Raw genomic sequence first — 21,988 nt, forward strand, 5'->3', positions numbered from 1 at the left:
CTGGCCTGTAACTTGCAACACTGTGCCTTGTAGAATTGCAGTTTCTCTGCTATTCCCGAGTAAACTCAAGTTCAGAAACCCCATTAAAGGCTCTGGACTAGAGTTTCCTCTTGCTCCTGTCTTTGCCACCCAACCAAAACCTGGAGCTGCCTCTGTGGCCCTGCATGGCATGCAGTGACTCCCCTCTGAGATCTAACAAATTTATGTGATTACAAGTTTAAACCCAAGAGGACTTTCAAGATGGCTGAGGGGAAGACGTGGAGATCACCTCCCTCCCCACAAATACATCAAAATATATTTACATGTGGAACAACTTCTACAGAACACCTACTGACCACTGGCAGAAGACCTCAGATTTCCCAAAAGGCAAGAAACTCCGCATGTACCTGGCTGTGTGGCTGACAGGGTCCTGGTGCTCTGGTCGGGTGTCAGGCCTGAGCCTCTGAGGTGGGAGAGCCGAGTTCAGGATACTGGGCCACCAGAAACCATCCAGCCCCATGTAATATCAGTCAGCGAGAGCTCTCCCAGAGACCTCCATCTCAAAGCTAAGACCCAGCTCCACTCAACCACCAGCAAGCTCCAGTGCTGGACACCCTATGCCAAACAACTAGCAAGACAGGAACACAACCTCACCCATTAGCACAGAGGCTGTCTAAAATCATAATAAGTTCACAGACACCCCAAAACATACCACCGGACACGGTCCTGCCCACCAAAAAGATAAGACCCAGCCTCAGGCACCAGAACACAGGCACCAGACCCCTCCACCAGGAAGCCTCCACAACCACTGAACCAACCTGACCCACTGAGGGCAGACACCAAAAAAACGGGAACTACAAACCTGGAGACCCCAAACACAGTAAGTTAAGCAAAATGAGAAGACAGAGAAACAAACAGCAGATGAAGGAGCAAAGTAAAAACCCACCAGACCAAACAAATGAAGAGGAATTAGGCAGTATACCTGAAAAAGAATTCAGAGTAATGAGAGTAAAGGTGATCCAAAATCATGGAAACAGAATGGAGAAAATACAAGAAACGTTTAACAAGGACCTGGAAGAATTAAAGAGCAAACACACAATGATGAACAACACAATAAATGAAATTAGAAATTCTCTGGAAGGCATCAATAGCAGAATAACTGAGGCAGAAGAACAGATAAGTGAACTGAAGATAAAATAGTGGAAATAACTATCGCAGAGCAGAATAAAGAAAAAAGAATGAAAAGAATTGAGGACAGTCTCAGAGACCTATGGGACAACATTAAACAAACCAACATTCGAATTATAGGGATCCCAGAAGAAGAAGAGAAAAAGAAAGGGACTGAGAAAATATTTGAAGAGATTATATTGGAAACTTCCCTAATATGGGAAAGGAAAGAGTCAATCAAGTCCAGGAAGCACAGAGAGTCCCATACAGGATAAATCCAAGGAAAAACAAGCCAAGATACATATTAATCAAACTATCAAACATTAAATACAAAGAAAAAATATTAAAAGCAGCAAAGGAAAAGCAACAAATTACAAGGGAATCCCCATGAGGTTAACAGCTGATCTTTCAGCAGAAACTCTGCAAGCCAGAAGGGAGTTGCAGGACATATTTAAAGTGATGAAAGGGGAAACCTACAACCAAGATTATCTACCCAGCAAGGATCTCATTCAGATTCGACGGAGAAATTAAAAGCTTTACAGACAAGCAAAAGCTAAGAGAATTCAGTGCCACCAAACCAGCTTTACAACAAATGCTAAAGGAACTTCTCTAGGCAGGAAACACAAGAGAAGGAAAAGACCTACAATAACAAACCCAAAACAATTAAGAAAATGGTAACAGGAACATACATATCGATAATGACCTTGAATATAAATGGATTAAGTGCTCCAACCAAAAGACACAGACTGGCTGAATGGATACAAAAACAAGACCCGTATATATGCTGTCTACAAGAGACCCACTTCAGACCCAGGGACACATACAGACTCAAAGTGAGGAGCTGGAAAAATATTCCATGCAAATGGAAATCAGAAGAAAGCTGGAGTAGCAATTCTCATATCAGACAAAATAGTCTTTAAAATAAAAATTGTTTGTTACAAGAGACAAAGCAGGACACCACATAATGATCAAGGGATCAATCCAAGAACAAGATACAACGATTGTAAATATTTAGGCACCCCACATAGGAGTACCTCAATACGTAAGGCAAATGGTACCAGCCATAAAAGGGGAAATTGACAGTAATACAGTCATAGTAGGGGACTTTAACACCCCACTTTCACCAACGGACAGATCATTCAAAAGGAAAATAAATAAGGAAACACAAGCTTTAAATTACACATTAAACAAGATGGATTTAGTTGATATTTATAGGACATTTCATCCAAAAACAACAGAATACACTTTCTTCTCAAGTGCTCATGGAACATTCTCCAGGGTAGATCATATCTTGGTTCACAACTCAAGCCTTGGTAAATTTAAGAAAATTGAAATTGTATCAAGTATCTTTTCTTACCACAACGCTATAAGAGGAGATATCAATTACAGGAAAAAAAAGTGTAAAACATGCAAACACATTGGAGGCTAAACAGTACACTACTAAATAACCAAGAGATCACTGAAGAAATCAAAGAGGAAATCAGAAAATACCTAGAAACAAATGACCATGAAAACACGATGACCCAAAACCTATGGGATGCAGAAAAAGCAGTTCTAAGATGGAAGTTCATAGCAATACAATCCTATCTCAAGAAACAAGAAAAAACTCAAATAAACAACCTAAACCGACACCTAAAACAGTCTTCCAAGTGCCCATAACTGAGAACTATCCTGTTTCACATGGCATGTACTCAGTTCTCTTATGTAATATGCCACAGTATGCTTATTCAAATAAAACGGTGTGTGTAATCTCTGTTTTTGCAGATATTCCATAGACAGAAGCAGTGACCCTGGAAGGTTCTTCTATGTTGACATTACAACAGGTGCCCTAATGACTGCAAGACCCCTTGACCGAGAAGAGTTTTCTTGGCATAATATCACTGTCCTTGCTATGGAAATGAGTAAGTAAAACAAAAAAACTGCTCTCCACATAGTGACAAAACAGAAGCACTGGAGAAAGTGGAAGTTTCTAGAGCTTGTTGAAACAAAAATTATCTGCTTTATGGAAAGGAATGGAAATCCTGGTTTATGCAAGTGAATGAATGTATTTAGTTCAAATACTTATTAAGGATCTTCTATATATCTAATCCTGTGCTAGAGATAAAAACACACGAACAAAACATGCAAAAGCAGCACAAAAAATAGCATACTTAAATCAAAGAGCTAGACCTCTATATGAAGAAAAGGGAAAACTCCTGAGAACTCTAAGAGGCTTTCAATCTTTAACAAGATTAGGAATGCACAAATAGTATAAAATATTATTATTGGATGAAAGGAAACATTTATAACATATCACCCTTATTACACACATACATGCATTTAAGAATTTCAGACATCTTACAACAAAAGACAGATTTATTAACATAAACTTAAAAATAAAATTGAAGACTAACAAAAACTAAATTAACATATTATAATCTCAACACAAATTAGATTATATACTACTACACTGCATATTTTTCATAACCCCTAGTGATGAGAAAGATTAAGGGAAATGACAAATACTAACATACTGGCAGAAGAATGTACAGCCATTCATGAGAGCAATTTGGTAACTAATCTTTGTATTAAGATCCCCCAATATATTCATACTCTTTATCTCAAGAATTCTCCTTTAATAATTATCTTAAGGAAATAATCATAAACATTAACAAAGATTTATGTACCCAAATGTCCACTGCATTGTTATTTTAAAATAGGGGGGAATTACCTAAATGTCTAATAATAGGAGTTTGATTAAATAAATTATGGTACAGCCACACAGTAAAATGAGACTATCATGTTGATATTAATACCCATATTTTCAAAGTATATTTCAATGACACAGGATAATCTTGCCCTAAAATATTAAAGGTCTAAATTCAACTTTTTAATTTTTTTTAATTTCAGTGCATATGTGTGTGTGTGTGTGTGTGTGTGTGTGTGTGTGTGTGTGTGTGTGTGTGTGTGTGTGTGTGTGTGTGTGTGTGTGTGTGTATTGGAGAGTCTGGACACATGTAATATAATACATAACGTATAATGGAGCTCTCTGGTGGTAAGACTATGGATCACATTTATTCTTATGTTTTTCTGAATTTTTCATTATTCTTTGTATAAACAAACAACACCAAGTTACAATGAAAAAAATGTAAATATGGCAGCACTTTTGGTAACCAAGCTATAGAAATATTCAGGGGAAAAACACAGTATAGACATTCTTGAGAGAGAAGAAAAAAAATTAACGAAAGAACAGGGCATTCTGAGGTTTAATGCAATTATTTACTAAGCATAATTTCTGTGTCTTATGATTTCTATTTTGTCTTCTTGGGATGGTGGCCAAAACAGAAAAAGGCAGGAGGTGCACTAGTGGGGCTGTGAAATTATCTTTGTGTGGTAACGCCAAGCAAAAGACAGACCAAAAGGACATATTTCCCCATAAGTGACTATGAGTAACTTCTCCTACCCCAGCCAAAGATACAGATTTGGTGTATGTTTGATCCTATACTATCTCCCTTAGTCCATAGGTGGAAATAAATGTGCAGTGTTATCTGTAATCCCATGAATAACTTGAAACTTTCTGAAACAGTAATTCAAAGAACTGATTACAGGTTTTCCCACTATCCAAAAGTAAAGTGTTCCTATGAAACCTTTTGTAAGCCAAAATGTTGTAAAATGGAGAAGCAATTACATTAGGACACATCTTGCTAACGGATGAGCAAAATAAAAAGCACAAATGCTCACAGACACAGTTCAAAGATATGGCAGCTGGATGCTGAGTATAGTTCCTGGGGAAAGAGCTTGTTGGTGCCACTCTCACAGCTCAGGGTGCGACCTGCCTTCAATTCTAGAATCTGAAGCATGAGCCAAGTGAGAGATTCAAAACCTCTTTTTAAGATTCATTTTGTGATACCTGCTCCCCCCGAGCCTCATCCCTCCCCTCAACCTCCTGATATCACACACTCTCTCCAACACAAAACTCGTCCTGCCCATGCTTATGTTCTGGCCACACTCTTAACAGGCAACCCCTGCATCCTTGTGTTGCTATTTCCATGTACTTTATCCATTCCTTTAAAAACCAGAATAAGGAGGTAAATACCTATTCCAACAAAGAGCTGCTTTCTTGCATTTCTGAACCCTCCTCACCTTTGGTTTTTGTTTGTTTTGTGTGTGCTTTTAGGCAATCCTTCCCAGGTTGGAAGCGTTCCTGTCACAATCAAAGTCTTAGATGTGAATGACAATGCTCCAAAGTTCCCCAGATTCTATGAAGCTTTTGTCTGTGAGAATGCCAAAGCAGGGCAGGTAAGGCAGCCTGTGAGGGTGCACCTTGGTTAACCCCCAACATGTGGAAACGACTGTTTCAGATAACCAGATTTGTCATCAAAGAAATTTAAGACTCCAGAAACTAAGTTTACAAAAGAGAGTCCCCAACTTCTGTATATCATGTTGCAACAGTTTATTTGTTAAGACAACTATTTCAAGCCTCCATTACATTTTATAATCTAAACAAGATTGTGAATCAAGGTGGCTTACTCACCTGTGAAGCCAGGTAGTTACCCACTTTCTAAGTGAACTGTATGGAACCAATTGCAGTAACATGTGCTCTGGGTCCTGGAAATGAGGGACCATGGAGATGAAGATCGGGAGAAAAAAGGAGAGTCTTTTTCTCATTTTAGCACTCATCCTTGAAAGTGTTTGTAGTAAGGAAAGTTTAGTTTTTATATCTTCCTACCTCCCTTCCTTCTGGCAGCAAGTTTACAGACTGCCTGCCCTATTCTCAGAACACTTCATTACCTAGAATTACCTACTCTCTCCCCTCTCTCAATTAAAACATCCACTTTCTTAGTACCACTCATGTCATGTAAAGTTGTGAGAGGAAAGGCATCTGAAGGAACAAATTTCTACTTATTTGAAACAGCTTTAGTTTCATAATCTTCAGATATATTTGTGTATTTTTTTAAAGTCTGCTTTTAAACCTAAATGAATATTGGGTTGACTAAATCCCAAGTGGTATAACTGGAAAACATCCAAACTGTGCTTGGAATGGCCACGTTATTAATGTATGTGTCAGGCTGCTGCCCACCCCATGCCCAGCCTTCCATACCTCAGATCACAGGCAATCTCTCCTCTTATGCTCCTGCTTTTGTAGGACTCTTCAGTCCTCCCTAACGTATTTCCCCCGAGCCTATTTTGTGGTCCTGTGGATTCCGGTTTGGGGACGTTGGGTGCACATGGCAAGGACACACGCTTTGGTAATTCAGGCTTTCCAACTGTAACACAGCTTTTGCTTCCACTTCTCTCACCCTCCTGCAGCATCCCACTGCACAGACTCTCTCTATACAACCAAAACTTTTATTAGCTTCCTGAACTCACCAAAGATTGACTCAACACATCTTCACCATTTTACTCAAAGAAAAAGTGACTCCCTTGTTCCAGGGGGGGGGAAAATGTGTCCTGTAGTCCTTCTCATCTAAATTATCTCATCCATTGATTCTTGAAACCCAGTGCAATGGTCTATAGCATGCCTAAACTTTTTTTCAACAAGTCTACAATAATTCTACTTCCATATCTATTGAATTTCTAGTCCAGAAAGACCTGAAATATTATGCAGCTAATAAAGTTACAATGAAGACTTTCCAGCATAAGAAATGATCTGTGTTATTATAAGAAAGGAGGTATAGAAACTACATGTACATGCTTGAAGTTATGTAAAACTGTATCTGCATGTGAACAAAAATTGGGAGGCAGGATGCAAAAATAGCAATAGTTACTGTGCTAAGGTAGTTGAGATTTGAGTGAAGGGATTTGGGACTTCATTTTACTGATTCCTTTATTGTAACGTGACAATTTTCTTATATATTATAGAAACACCATACATAAATTTTTGTTTTATGTTATATAAGATTATCATTATAATATGACAAACATAATACTTTATATTTTAATATGACAAGAAACTCATTTTTAATCTGTAATATAAAGAGTAATAGTAGCACAATAAATTAAACCCCTCATTCCCCAAAAGTGAAACATTTCCTTTCTTAACGGGCTTCAGAAGAGAAGGACAGGGTTTTTTTTTTATATATAAGTTTATTTATTTATTCATTCATTTATTTTTGGCTGCGTTGGGTCTTCATTGCTGCGTGTGGGCTTTCACTAGTTGCGGTGAGAGGGGGCTACTCTTCGTTGCGGTGCGCGGGCTTCTCATTGCAGAGGCTTCTCTTGTTGCGGAGCATGGGCTCTAGGCATGCGGGCTTCAGTAGTTGTGACACATGGGCTCAGTGGTTGTGGCTCGCGGGCTCTAGAGCGCCGGCTCAGTAGTTGTGGCACACGGGCTTCATTGCTCCACAGCATGTGGGATCTTCCTGGACCAGGGCTCGAACCCGTGTCCCCTGCACTGGCAAGAGGACTGTTAACCACTGCACCACCAGGGAAGTCCAGAAGGACAGGTTAATAGCAGGTTACCACCTCTCTTGTTTTTGCAGCACACAAGCACACCTCCCATTTCTACATTTCTATATACATCTTCTAATTGTCTATTATACAGTCCTTTGAAGCACGGTTTATCTGTGACTTCAAGTTCAGACCATGAGCCACAAGTCTATCATAGTCTGTCATATTTGTCATCTTTAGCCCAAGATATGTAAACCCTACTCTTTGATTTTGGCTCTGGGACATGTTTTGAAGATTTTCAAAAGCACGCAGCTCAGTAGGTATGTCTGGTTTATGAAGAATCAGGCCTCCTTGTGTTAGATTTGTCAGACACTGTTGTTAGCTTTGTATCTGCCGAGTTGGGATGTGTGCTTTCCTCTTAGGGAGAAAGGAAGCCCAGAAAGAAATCAGACGACGTCTTCGGTGCAGGCTGAGGGCGGCATGAAACCTGCTGAGCAGAACCTTGAATGGCAAGTAGGGCTGAGGATGAAATGGGACCTGCCAGGAGAGGGGAGGCCAGGAGAGCAGGCTCCGGTGCTCCCGACCTGTATCATCGCTCACCCATTCTTTAAAGCCCTGTAACCAACCCATCATATGCCTCAGGTCCCCACCTCACCAATATACACATATACAATTTCATAGGTCAGATGTTCTGAAATGACTTTCTGTTTGCCAAGTTATACATAATCACCTGTTTATAACATTCATGAAGAAACATGTCTTCACGTGTTTGGCACCATGGGCAAGACGGAACGTACAGGATCTGTCTCGGCAGGAATGGGGCAGTGGGCTGACCCTCGTGTATGAGCAGCACTGACGCCAGGCTGGACCGTGGGGCAGACTTATCTTCAGTGCTCCCCTTATCCCTCTCCTTTATTGCAACTCCATCCCCCCGACCTTTAGATTCAACAGAGCCCCGCTGCCAGTTGGGTTCACCAGGAGGCATAAACGAGATGGAGTTCTGGTCTAAGATGTTTATGAAGGCATGCCCTCGGGGCCAATGCCCGTGGAAGGGAAGAACTTCTGCAAACCCGGGCAAAAGGAGAAGTCCAGCTGCAGTGCAGACCCGCTAACAGCCCTGGATGACCTCACAGGGCTCTAGGACTAGCGTTCTCCTGAGTGGAGATGGGATGGTCAGGCTTTACACTATCACAACAGAGTCACTGGATACGGAGTGTCCTGGAAGAATGTGGTGACTGTGGGTAGGTGGCTCTCGGCAACCGAGGCAACCGCCAAAGAGACTGACAGGTGAAGGTATCAAGTCCTTCACTGAAGGGGGTCTGAGCAACACCATGTTTACCAGCAGGCCCCTTGCTGGAAGCTTTCCCCTCTGTTATTTAATCTCCTGCATACTGTGAGGGTAGCATTACCTCCTTAATTTACACATGAAGGAAGAAAGACTAAGCAAGCCCACCTCAGCCCTCCAGCTGACTCTGAATGTTCCATTTTCTACTCTGTTAATAGCCAGCTTTTGACAGCAGGAGCGTGCTGTCTACAGGGCCAGGCCCGAGACGGGTGGGGGGAGTCTGTGCCATTGGTTGGCGGGAGAGCAGACACACAGGAAGAAGACCACCCCTTCGACACCTGTTCTATATCCCCCCAGTCTGCCTGCCAGTGTTTCAACTGTGTTATTTCTCACTGCTTTCTTTAGGAACTTTTCCATCCTGATCTTCATAACCTTCATGGTAACTTACGACTTTGAAAAACATGTGGAAAAGGCAAAATTTTGGCCAAAGAGCTCAAGAGGAGGCCACCCCACCTCTTGCTCTCCTCAGCCCCAAGCCTTGCTCTTGACTCCAGCCTGTTCTATAAAGCCCACCCAGGGGCTTGTGCTCTCCACTTTGCCTGGCTCTCCTTCCTGCCAGCAAAGAGTGACTGCTGTGCCACCCATCCCCTCACATCTGTTTTCCATTAAGCTGACACAATCAATGTAGTGTCTGCTTACTTCCCACTAGGTACTGGTCATTTTTAAATAGAGGCCTCTCAAACACAGCAATCTGACCATGAACTATTAACCCAAATGTGAGGCTAAGAAGGTGAGGCGAGGGGACCAAAAAAACTGGGAAACAGGCAGGACCTTGTGGCATCCCAGAATTATTTCACTCAAAGTCTCCTGTTTCAACTGCCTAAAAAGGGCCAGACCTGGGGTGAGGATAGTGTGTTACGTCGACATCTAACATCTGAGGCATTTAGGTATCATCTACCCTGTGCCTGTGAACACACTCAGGCCCAACAATAAACCAAAATTCAGTTCTGCATTGTGTGATGGCACAGAGACTGCCGAGGGAAGTTTCAGGATGTTCTCATTAGGTATAACAATCTACTACTGGATTTCAGGGTTTGGGATCCCCCCTGCCCTTGAAGCTTTTCTTTTGACTCTGACTCGCCTGATTTCATGTCCCTCCCTCAGCTGATCCAGACAGTGAGCGCAGTGGACCTAGATGACCCACGCAATGGCCAGCACTTCTACTACAGCTTGGCTTCTGAGGCTGCTAACAACCCCAACTTCACCGTAAGGGACAACCAAGGTAATCAGTTGGCTACCGATGCTTTTCTACAGCGTGGGCTGGAAACTTCGGGTTACTATACCATGCAAACAGTGTCAGAGGTCACCTGCTCTTTAACAGCACGAAAGACATCGATGTTAATTTGTATGGTCTTTTATTAAAGTTTTGTTTCAGAACATCAAAGACAACGTCCTCTGCTGATTCTGAAACTTTTACTCAGTCCGTCAGTTCACTCAAACATTTAAGCATGGGCTCTGGGCCAGACACTGTGCGAGGCACACAGGCTTCCTTCATCCCCACAGAGAGCAGCCATGTTTGTATGTTCTTTAACTACAGGAAGAATCTGAGAAAGCTGAAAGAAAGAGGCTCAAGGAGAAAACCCTGAGTGAACACTTCTAAGCAAGGATCAAAGGGGGAAACAGTGAAAGCTCCCAGAACAAAAGGGAGACAAAGGCTAAGTAACCCTTGAGTTACTTAAGAGCAAAGGACAAATAGAGGAACACAACCAGTAGTTCTGGCACCGAAACCACTTTATTATTTTGGAATGATTCAGAAAGAACAGTCAGGTGGGGTTCCCTGTTCCAGAAAGTGCTTCCCTCTACATCTTTGCTGGAATGGAATTATAGACCCCTCTACCCCCAAAAGCATTCAGACCAGCTACGGAGTTCACAGACCTAGCACACTCTTCATTGGGCACAGATGGGAAAAGGAGGGGCTTCTGTACTCTGGCCAGAAGATTTTCAGAGAAAGGTCAGAGCAAGTGAAAAAATAATTTAAATCTGTCAAGTGAACCCCTTGTGTTGCTAACTCTGCTACCAACTACCTGTCTGACCTTGGAGAGGGAGGGCATCACTTCTCTGGGCTGTGGTGGCCTCATTTTTATTCCAATTCTAAAGTGCTGTCCCTTTAGAACAATCTAAACAAAGGGTGACAAAAAGTCATGATTTGGGCATACCTAGTCTTAGTCCAAAAATCAATTGTTTGGGACTTAAAAGTATTAAATCCACCCCACACGATATTCTGTTTTTAAAACTAGAGAATATCAAACCTGTTTTCTTCTAAATGGAAAGCATCCTTCCAAGTCACCCGTTTAATCATCTACATAAAATCATCAAATCACTATGATAATTGTGAAAGGAAGAGTAATATAAATTATAACAATAGAAGTGCTACAATTAAATATCCTGATATTTTTTACTGGGTCAAATTTTGAATTATTCATTTATCTGCTTCACTTGGAAACCCTTCCTGCAAAACGTTGTTTCAGACCCTTCAGGATAGGTTTTTTTTTTTTGGCCGTGCCACAAGGCTTGCAGGATCTTAGTTCCCAGACCAGGGATCAAACCCAGGGCCCCTGCCCCTGCAGTGGAAGGATGGAGTCCTAACCATTGGACCACCAAGGAATTCCCTAGGATAGGTTTCATAGTAGAAACCCTGGGGAAAAAAATAATACATTATACTGTTTCTTCAAATTTTCAGCTAAGTGTCACTCTATTCCTCCATTCTGATATTTGTCTGAATCAATACAGAAACAATACGCAGCAAAATGCTGCAAATTTCTTACCAATGACTTTGGGCACCAATTCATGGAGCCAATACCTTAAAAAGATGGGCCCCTGGAACCTGATGACTATAAAAAGAAATGGCTCGTCTCTTGGAAGGTTTTTTTTCAAAACGTTAGTCGGAACATCTTCAATAGAAAGAATGAACTCTTAATCTCCTCATGACAATTTATCCCTCGAGTATCCTTTACTGAGGCTCATTAAAAAATTGACCAACATCTGATGTGGTGGATCTACTGTCAAGCCCTCCAACTCCCGTGCCCAAAATATGATATTCATTTATGAACACAACAGTGCACTATTTCAAGTAAAGCCTTTCTTAATCCCCAAAGCATCGTGAAAAGGATTGTCCATATACTCCACAGTTTCACACGCATTTTCCCATACTTTGCTTTATTTGATATTTATAATAATCCTTTAAGGTCTTAGGAAAGTTACTAATGCCTCTGATGATTCTCATTGTCTCATCTGATAGATAAGGAAAGAAAGTAAATGGCCCATGGAATAGAGAGTATGTATTAAAATTGGGACTGGAAGTTGAGACCTCCTGTTTTAGCCACACACACACACACAATTTTTGTGTCACCCTGGATACTATTTCCAAATGGGTTATTCAAGCTCCAGTTATAATATTCAACAAAATTTTGCAAGTGGCTAAATTCTGCCAGCTCCTTTGTAGGACTAGTCTCAGCAATGTGATGCTCTGATCTTTTTTCTTTAATCTTAAATAATTCTGAGATCAAGAAATCTATGATGCATAGTAGGCATGATGTAATACTTATATGAAATTCAGCTCTTCTCCGGCTTTCTAAAAGTCTGATGAACTGCCCTTGATTAAAATGAAAAATAAAAAAGATTTCTGTTCGAGAAAAACTTTACTTCTGACAAAAACAAAACGAAACTGAAACTGTGAAGCAAAATTACTAGTACTTAGCTATTAAATCTGGAAAACAGAAAAGAGATGGATTGTGTGGTAGGTGGAAATATGAATATAATCTTCAGGTTGGTAACCAACTGCTATCTTTCTCCACTGAGAAGGAAATAAGAGGGAAAAGGCCTGTACCAAAGTAGGAAGAGATTTCAATTAGCTGAATAATTTTCAACATTAATGTTACAAAACTAAGTAAGTGGTTACACAGCACAATGGAAGGAGTACGTATTTGGCGTCAAGAGACCAGAGTTCAAATCCCAGCTCTTCTACTAAATTAGTGATTTTGAACCAATTACATAATCTCTCTAGGCCTTAACTCTCACTGTAAAAGGGTGAGATTATTACTATCTCACCAAATGGTGGTAAAGATTAAATGAGATACTGCATGTAAAGTCTAAATACCTTGCACATAAGCACTCAAAAAACAACTGCTCTCATGATAAAACAGGGGGAGGAGGAGATGGAAAAGTTAATTAAGGAATTATGTATTAGTCAGAATAGGCTAGGTTAGGCTGCAGGAACAAACAACACCAAAATCTCAGTGGCTTAATGCCACTAAAGTTAATTTCTTGCTCACATAAAGCTGACTGTGGGTCTGGCGACCAAGGACAGCTGTCCAGGTGTAGGCTGCCTGGCTCTCCATCTCAAATGTTCGTTCATATATTACAACAAGGCAAGAGAGCACAAGAATAACATACCAGCTATTATTGATACATGCTGCTGTCCGGAAGTGAAACAAATCAGTTTTGCTCATTTCCATCATTTAAAGCAAATGATACAGACATGCCCAAATTCAAGAGGGTAGAAAAGATAATCCTTTATTATGTCCAGAAATATTGATATTGGTATGAATAATGTTTACTTTGGTTAGACTCTCAGAATTTTTTGTTAAGTTCTAGACTCTTCCCTGTGAAATGTGAAACACATCCACAGGACATTCCATATTGACGATGTTAGCTTTGTCACTGATTATACATCCTACCACATCTCTCAAACTTTTCCTCTGCTGAAAAAGTTACCAGCTTTCCAGAAAATATATCTAATTTATAAGTCAAACCCACTCAAGAAAACTTGAGAACATAGATTTAAAAAGATCCCAAAACATTACATTAGGCAAATATAAATACAGACAGACAGACAGACAGACAGACACACACACACACACACACATCAGCTTTGTGGAAACATACCAAACTATTTTGCTAATCCCCTTTAAAACTGGGGGAAACAATCCAAAAATGGGCAGAAGACCTAAATAGACATTTCTCCAAAGAAGATATAGAGACTGCCAACAAACACCTGAAAGAATGCTCAACATCATTAATCATTAGAGAAATGCAAATCAAAACTACAATGAGATATCATCTCACACCAGTCAGAATGGCCATCATCAAAAAATCTATAAACAATAAATGCTGGAGAAGGTGTGGAGAAAAGGGAACACTCTTGCACTGCTGGTGGGCATGTGAATTGCTACAGCCACTATGGAGAACAGTATGGAGGTTCCTTAAAAAACTACAAATAGAACTACCATATGACCTAGCAATCCCACTACTGGGCATATACCCTGAGAAAACCATAATTCAAAAAGAGACATGTACCAAAATGTTCATTGCAGCTCTATTTACAATAGCCAGGACATGGAAACAACCTAAGTGTCCATCATCGGATGAATGGATAAAGAAGATGTGGCACATATATACAATGGAATATTACTCAGCCATAAAAAGAAATGAAATTGAGCTATCTGTAATGAGGTGGATAGACCTAGAGTCTGTCATACAGAGTGAAGTAAGTCAGAAAAAGAAAGACAAATACCGTATGCTAACACATATATATGGAATTAAAAAAAAAATGTCATGAAGAACCTAGGGGTAAAACAGGAATAAAGACACAGACCTACTTGAGAATGGACTTGAGGATATGGGGAGGGGGAAGGGTAAGCTGTGACAAATCGAAAGAGAGGCATGGACATATATACACTACCAAACGTAAGGTAGATAGCTAGTGGGAAGCAGCCGCATAGCACAGGGAGATCAGATCGGTGCTTTGTGACCGCCTGGAGGGGTGGGATAGGGAGGGTGGGAGGGAGGGAGACACAAGAGGGAAGAGATAGGGGAACAGATGTATATGTATAACTGATTCACTTTGTTATAAAGCAGAAACTAACACACCATTGTGAAGCGATTATACTCCAATAAAGATTAAAAAAAAAAAAACTGGGGGAAAAAACTAGTATTGAATTTTCACCAAATTCATATTAATTGCTTAAACTTAGACCACCAATTAGCGGAAAATAGCAGGGTGTGTCATGATTAGGGGATTTCAAATAAGCTTCTGCTAAACAAGCAGGTTCATCAGAAAGCACAGGAGTTGGTGACTGCATTTCAGAGGCATAAAAGAAAATAGCAGAAGACTTGAACTCCAGCCAAAGTGGCAAAAATAAGCAATGTGCCACAGCCGCGTGGGCTCCTCAGCATTCTTTTCCTGGGGGCACAAAGCAGCACAGGGCCTTGGAACGCTGCTGAGCTAGAACAAACAGGGACCACAAGTCGCCAGTGACTGTTCATTTCTGTCAAGTTTCCCCAGGGACATTTCAGTTAGATCTGAAGTCTGACAGTTCGCCCTGGGCACTTTGTCACAAAGGGTAAGACAGACTCTCAAAACAGGTCTCTCTCCTAGGCCTCAGGGTTTTCCCTAGAAGCAAGCAAAAATCTTGGTTTCTGAATCCAACTGCTGATCCCCAAAAAACCCAGCGGTGGCTGTAGCTAACCGCCTCCAGGGCATGCTGTCCCTGCTCTCTCCTTCCCCACCCAGTTCCTGCCCCCTTGCTTTCCTCAATCCAAAAAATTCATTCTCTTGTTGGTTCTTTCATTTTCCTCTTCCCTCTCCTCTTTCGATCCTGGAACGCCTGTCTTCTTCAGATAACACTGCCCGGATTCTAACTAGGAGGTCTGGCTTCCGGCAGCAGGAGCAGAGTGTCTTTTACCTGCCCATCCTGATATCGGACAATGGGCAGCCGGTGCTGAGCAGCACGGGCACGCTGACCATCCAGGTGTGCAGCTGTGACGACGACGGCCACGTCCTGTCCTGCAGCCCCGAGGCCTACATGCTCCCGGTCAGACTGAGCCGCGGCGCCCTCATCGCCATCCTGGCCTGCATCTTTGTCCTCTTAGGTGAGTAAGTGGCTCCTCTCCATTCTGTGGGGTCCTGCAAGTGCTTACTTAGATACCATTCCGTTATCACCCTGACACAGCTGGCCAGAACTGGTTTTCCACACCGTGCTTATTGAAAAGGTGGGAGAGTAAGGCTGGGAAAAAGTAAAGAACTCGGAGACAGTCCCTTCCTTCAAGGAACTCATGGCCTCTGTGGCCAAATGAAAGCACATATATTTATCAAGCATCTACTGTAGGCCAGGTTGCTGTTCTAGGTGCTGGGATTAATAAGAGAAATGCCCCAGCCTTCACAGAGCTTAATTCAAAATAAAGCAAGTTCATTTTGACATCACAGAACCTAAATAATAATTTTGGACAGGCTATGATGATCACCTCTTCTAACCCCCTCATTTCAGATAAGTAGTAGCTAAATCACAAAGAGGTAGTGACAGGCCCAAGGCCAAGTCTCAGTGGCAGAGCCAGGGCTGAAACACAGGCAGGCCCCGCATTGCGCATGCCTGTATCTGAGCAGTACGGCCTTTCTCCCAAATGTTCATCCCCAGATTCAGGATGTGGTAAGTGTTACAGAGAAGGGAAGAGGGACAGGGAGTCCTGAGAGGACAGGAGACAGGGGTGGGTGCCAGTTTAACTAGGGTGGTCAGGGAGGACCTCACTGATAAGACGACCTCTGAGCAGAGATCTGAAAAAAGTGGCAGAGTGAACCACATGGATATCTGGGAGGGTAAGCTGTTTGGGGGCGTTAGCACCCCCCCTCCCTGGGTACCATGGCCTCTAACCAGGGCCAGTTTGCCTCTACTTGTGAAATAAAGATGTGATGACAGGCCAGTGGGAGAGCACTACTGGGATAGGGGATCCTTTCTTCTTCATCTAAAGTCATACTGCAAAGCTGCTCCCTACTCCCTTGCACTAAGGCCATTCATGCTATTATCCTCAAAATCCACACTCAAAACAAACAGTAGAACATCTAAACCAATTCCTGAAACCAAAAAAATATCTGTACATATCTCCCAACTCTTCTGACTGAAATAATTCACAGCATACTTATTTTGCTTAGAGAAAAGCAGACTTAGTAGATAGTAATATTATTCAATATGGAAGAAATCCTAGTAAGGGAAAAGAGTAAAGCATTGCAGATTAAAACTAGAATTTAAGCCCTGATGCCAGGTTTACCTCCAAACCAAGAGACTGAGTCAGACCAAAGAAAGAAGGTCTAACTAAAATGTCAGTCGCTTGATTGAATTTCCAGTAGGTCTGTGGAATATGCTTCATGTAGTTCAGTGCTACATGAAGGGAAAAACAGTATAAAGAAGTAACCTTTCAAAGTCCTTGGATCCCTGGATCAGAGAGGATTGTTATGGCTTCTGGTCCCTTTCTGTACTGACAAATAAAACCCTCCTGCAATTCCCTGAGTGTCCATAAGGTGGCACTGCGAGTCCTTGAGTGCATAACAGGACATCCTGAAAGAGGCCTTTGAAGAAACTTGCTCCTAGGAGAAATTTCCAGTCTGGCTGTCCTTACTTCTATCTTTGGAAAATGTCTACATTATAAGCTCACCCTAGCCCACAAACAGTAAAAGAAGCCACCACTTCAGAGGGACTGATTTAAAGAGGCTGGCACAAAGAGGCTCTCAAGTTAGAAGTGGTGTGCAAGGGGCGATTTATTTTGTGCTCCCAAACCCATTATGTCTTGCCTTTGGAATTGCGCAGAATAAACAGACAGTTTTCAGGACCTAAACCGAGCAAAGCTGTCATAAAATCCTCAGAGTTTTAGGCACTTTCACTTCTAAGAGTGTACATCCCACATTAAATATAATTCATAAAACTGAGTAAGACTGAACTGCAGTTGATTTGTCAAAGAAATACTACATTTTGTGGATAATTATATTAACACATTAATTTTGACTATGGATTTTTTCCATGTTTCAAATACGTATCTAGTTCCTAGAAAATCTCATAGGCCCTATGCACTGTGCCTATAGATCCTAAAGAATAAACATCTCTAGAACTGACTCTCTTCTGTCAGGGAAGCCCTTCAGCTGAATAGGATCATTTTTCCCAAAATGTGATTTTCAGGGGGTTATATAATACTTGATATTTAAATAAGATTACCTAAAAATAAGATACATAGCAATCTTTATTTTTTTTCAGAGTTCTATAAACTGCCTAATTCTATATCATCAGAATTCTTTCCAGTACAAACTCAAAGACTTTTCTAATATTGCTTCCAAGCATTTTCTGAAATACCACACCTAGCACTCCAGTGTCACCTGTGTGGAGGTTTTCCCAGGTCCCCAGGAAGAATTAACTGGCCCTGCTTCTGTATTCTCTGCAAAACTCTTGCAACTCTAGGATAGTCCTTTCACCACCTGTTTCATATTAATCACTCATGTCTATTATCTCCTTAGATTGCATGCCTGTAAAAACAGAAATCATGTCATATTCTACTTTGTTTCCGTTTTGCTTCAGATAATGTCTAAAAAATATGTGAGTTTAGTAACTCCTTACTCAATCCCACAAACACAGCAAGTTCACTCAGAATCCCATTTCTCCACCCTGCATCCATCCAAATCACACCCCAACCTCCAATGCCCAGTTCAAGCCCCCACTTCATTGAAGTCCTATTAGTCCATTTCTCTGAAATCCCAGAGTCCTCTAGTCTATGAGTTACATTTTTGCACAGAGATAAAATACAAGAGTATATAACTGTTTCCTGTGTGTGCATTTTGTCACCCGAGCTATTCAGGAAAATATCATGTATTAACAACATTAACTGCAATTTACAAAAAGCACATTCCACATTCAAGTTTAAAAAACCATTACTGTTATTTTTTTAAGTTAGTCCATAATCTTACTGGGCATATGACTGTACTCCATTCCCCCCTACCCCTTGGATAAACTGGGCTCTTATTCTGCACTGTTGTCAAGCTGTCACTGTTCACCAGCTGTAACAAAGCATGCTAGAAAAAAAAAAAAATAGCAGTTCTACAGCCAAAACCTCAACACACTTCCTGGAAAACATTTTTACTCACAGAGATAAATGGTCCAATGGGATTACCTCCATCTCTCCTTTAAACCGCAGTGAAAACATCCTGGGGGGGGGAAAAAAACATGTTAGGATAAAATTTCATCCAAACCTGCAAGGGCACATCTAACAGTGTGGTGCGTCTTTGATAACATGATAAATTATATAAAATGTCACTGCTCATTCCCTCTCTTCCATGAACATCTGTAGACCTAGAAAGTCACAACCTCCTCTCTAATGGAAGGCTTTTCTGAGGAATCTGAGTTAACTGGACAAAGATGGTCATTTATGCTCTCTTATTTTTTGAAGAAAACATAGAAAGACTATGACTTTGGCTCATATTTAACACATGTGTCTATACTCATATTAATTAATATATGATCACAATTGACCCTTGAACAACGGTGGGGTGGGGTTAGGGGCTCAAACCTGCTCTGAAGTCGTGAATAACTTATAGTCGGCCCTCAGTATCCACAGTTCAGCATTTGCGGCAACCAACTGCAGTAGTACTGCAGTATGTATTTATTTTTAAAAATCCACAGCTAAGTGGACCCCAGTAATTCAAAGCCATGTTGTTCCAGGGTCCACTGTATATTTAAAAAGTAGGATACTATTGAGAGGCTAATGTAAAAAAGCAGGATTCCACCTATAGAGCAAGGTTTTCACACTATAATGGGGAAACACATATTCGTCCTTAAGTAGTCAGAAAACATGATCTGATCCTTAGCATATACTCCACGGCGGGCCACAGGGCTTCGTGCTTTGTTAATGAGATGTTACACTGGGTGGCTGGGTGTACAAACGCACACACATTTCAAAGCGATAAGGTGTGTGCAGAGCCTCTACATGCAACTTCTACTTAAACCACGTGGAATCATGTCACGTAGGGTTCACTCGCCCACAGACTCCCCAACAGTGCAGAAAGAGTGAGAACAGCGTAGACCCTGTGAGGTCACATATCCAAACACTGACCCTGCGCTCCCCACACAGACAGCCCTTCCCCTACCTGAGCTCTGGTCTCGGCCCACACGCCCGGGGCTCTTCCGCCAACACCTGGTCCTCTGTGTTTCCGGCAGTGCTGGTGCTGCTCATCCTGTCCATGCGGAGGCACCGGAAGCAGCCGTACATCATTGACGACGAGGAGAACATCCACGAGAACATCGTCCGCTACGACGACGAGGGCGGCGGCGAGGAGGACACCGAGGCCTTCGACATCGCGGCCATGTGGAACCCACGGGAGGCGCAGGCGGGCGGCGCCTCCAAGACGCGGCAGGACATGCTGCCCGAGATCGAGAGCCTCTCCCGCTACGTGCCTCAGACGTGCGCCGTCAACAGCACCGTCCACAGCTACGTCCTGGCCAAACTCTATGAGGCCGACATGGACCTGTGGGCCGCGCCCTTCGACTCCCTGCAGACGTACATGTTCGAGGGGGACGGCTCGGTCGCCGGGTCTCTGAGCTCCCTGCAGTCGGCCACTTCAGACTCGGAGCAGAGTTTCGACTTCCTGACGGACTGGGGGCCCCGCTTCCGGAAGCTGGCGGAGCTCTACGGGGCGTCGGAGGGGCCCGCGCCCCGGTGGTGACGGAAGCCGGGAGGCCGGCGCGCGGCCAAACCCGGCCGTTCTGAGGCGGAGGCTTCGCGGAAGAGGTGCCGCTAACCGCAAGAGCAAGACTGTGCTGGAGAGTGAGCTTGCCGGGGGAGCGGGCGAGCGGAGCTCTCTCTGAATCAGCTTTACTTGGTTAGATTAAGTTAAATAATCAAAAGGAAACACAGGAAGAGGGGGGCAGAATCTCCAATGACCTTTTCTTCTTTTTTAATTTTTGTGATACTGTATTCAAAGGCGTGGAGTCCAAGGTTAAGTATGGCGGGCTTGACTTTTCTCCGCCGTTCACTTGGTCATTTTGCCACCTCAGAGAGGCTGTGCTTTTCATTGCAGAGGTGGCAGCTGAAAGCAAATAGAAAGTTCTACTCTCCTATCCGTTTTTGTTTTGTTTTATTTTTAATCATGTTTGTTTCTCCATTTAAAAGTTTTGCTGGCTCATCACACTGCACAAACCAACCCGCATAAAAGAACACTGAAAAATTATTCCTCGGTGAAATTAACCTACTTGTTCTGGGATGGATGGAATTTCTTTTAATCCTTTTAAGACAAGGTTAAGGCCTAATTGACCTTGCATGGGGGGTGGGCAGGGGGGTGGGAGAAGGAAGAGGCATTGACTTTAAGCTCAAGTTTAATGGCTGAACCAAGAGTTGTTGGCATTACAACAAATCCACCTCCATGGAGTAAGAGTGCTCTTGTTCTCTCAGCTCTTTAACTGTGCCCCTGCAAAATTATTCAGAAGGAAACCAGAAAATCTGCCTCTTTTGCACTGTAGATGTCTCTTCCATGTGCCAAATGTGAAGATTAGATTCTACAAATGAAAGCCAAATAAAAAGAAGTATCTGATAAAAGCATGGGTTAGAGGGCTTTCCTAATCTGTGTGAGGTCAATTCAAGGGATGTTTACATACTGTAGATAACCTACTTGAACACAAATCAGTATTATAGAGAATAAATGGATGTAAGAAAATTACATGTATAAGTTTTGTATATTTGTTAATAATTTTGGTAATAAATATGATGTACTGCATCTCAGTACCTTAGCACCTCTTTTAATAAAAGTTAAATAGAAGGGCAAGTCTATTGCACATGTGTTTAATTGCTGATTAGGTAAGAGATGGTTTTGTGATCCTGACCTAGTCTCGGGTTCTTGGGACTGGGGCTCATTCATAAAACAAATGAGCAGGTAAGAGATGGTTTTGTGATCCTGACCTAGTCTCAGGTTCTTGGGGCTGGGGCTCATTCATAAAACAAATGAGCAGGTAAGAGATGGTTTTGTGATCCTGACCTAGTCTCAGGTTCTTGGGGCTGGGGCTCATTCATAAAGGCAACAGCACAGAAGTATGAGGCTGTGCATTCTATTTCAGTCACTGATCAGATGAACATATAGTTTAAACTGTAAAGCTGTAAAGCTCTTCGTGAATATTCTTCATTTCCCCATCCCTTAAAAGAGCAAAGGATGGTTTGGTAACATCAGCAATACAATGGTGAGTTTAGCCCACGTTTTTGTTTTGTTTTGTGAGTGTGTATTGCACACATAGCCACCAGTGAAGCAGCCCACTGTGCTACTTTCATCTGTGTTCTGTTGGCAAATCAAATATGTACCAAAAATATGTACAAATGTGTACATCTTGTCAA

At 42.0% G+C, this 21,988-nt stretch overlaps 1 protein-coding gene across 1 annotated transcript in view; it reads left to right on the forward strand.

Moving 5' to 3' along the window:
* CDH20 (cadherin 20) overlaps window positions 1-20,333 on the forward strand; it is a gene marked incomplete at both ends in the record, with an annotated part of 56,772 nt that extends 36,439 nt beyond the window's left edge. The window contains 5 exons of the mRNA XM_081252588.1: window positions 2,911-3,047; window positions 5,303-5,424; window positions 9,965-10,082; window positions 15,479-15,730; window positions 19,828-20,333. Coding sequence (XP_081108714.1) covers window positions 2,911-3,047; window positions 5,303-5,424; window positions 9,965-10,082; window positions 15,479-15,730; window positions 19,828-20,333 — 1,135 coding nt within the window. The remainder of the gene's footprint in view (window positions 1-2,910; window positions 3,048-5,302; window positions 5,425-9,964; window positions 10,083-15,478; window positions 15,731-19,827) is intronic.
* Between the last annotated feature and the right edge of the window lie 1,655 nt (window positions 20,334-21,988).

The sequence above is a fragment of the Mesoplodon bidens genome (assembly GCF_964165515.1).
Source record: "Mesoplodon bidens genome assembly, chromosome: 13".
Lineage (NCBI taxonomy): Eukaryota > Metazoa > Chordata > Mammalia > Artiodactyla > Ziphiidae > Mesoplodon > Mesoplodon bidens.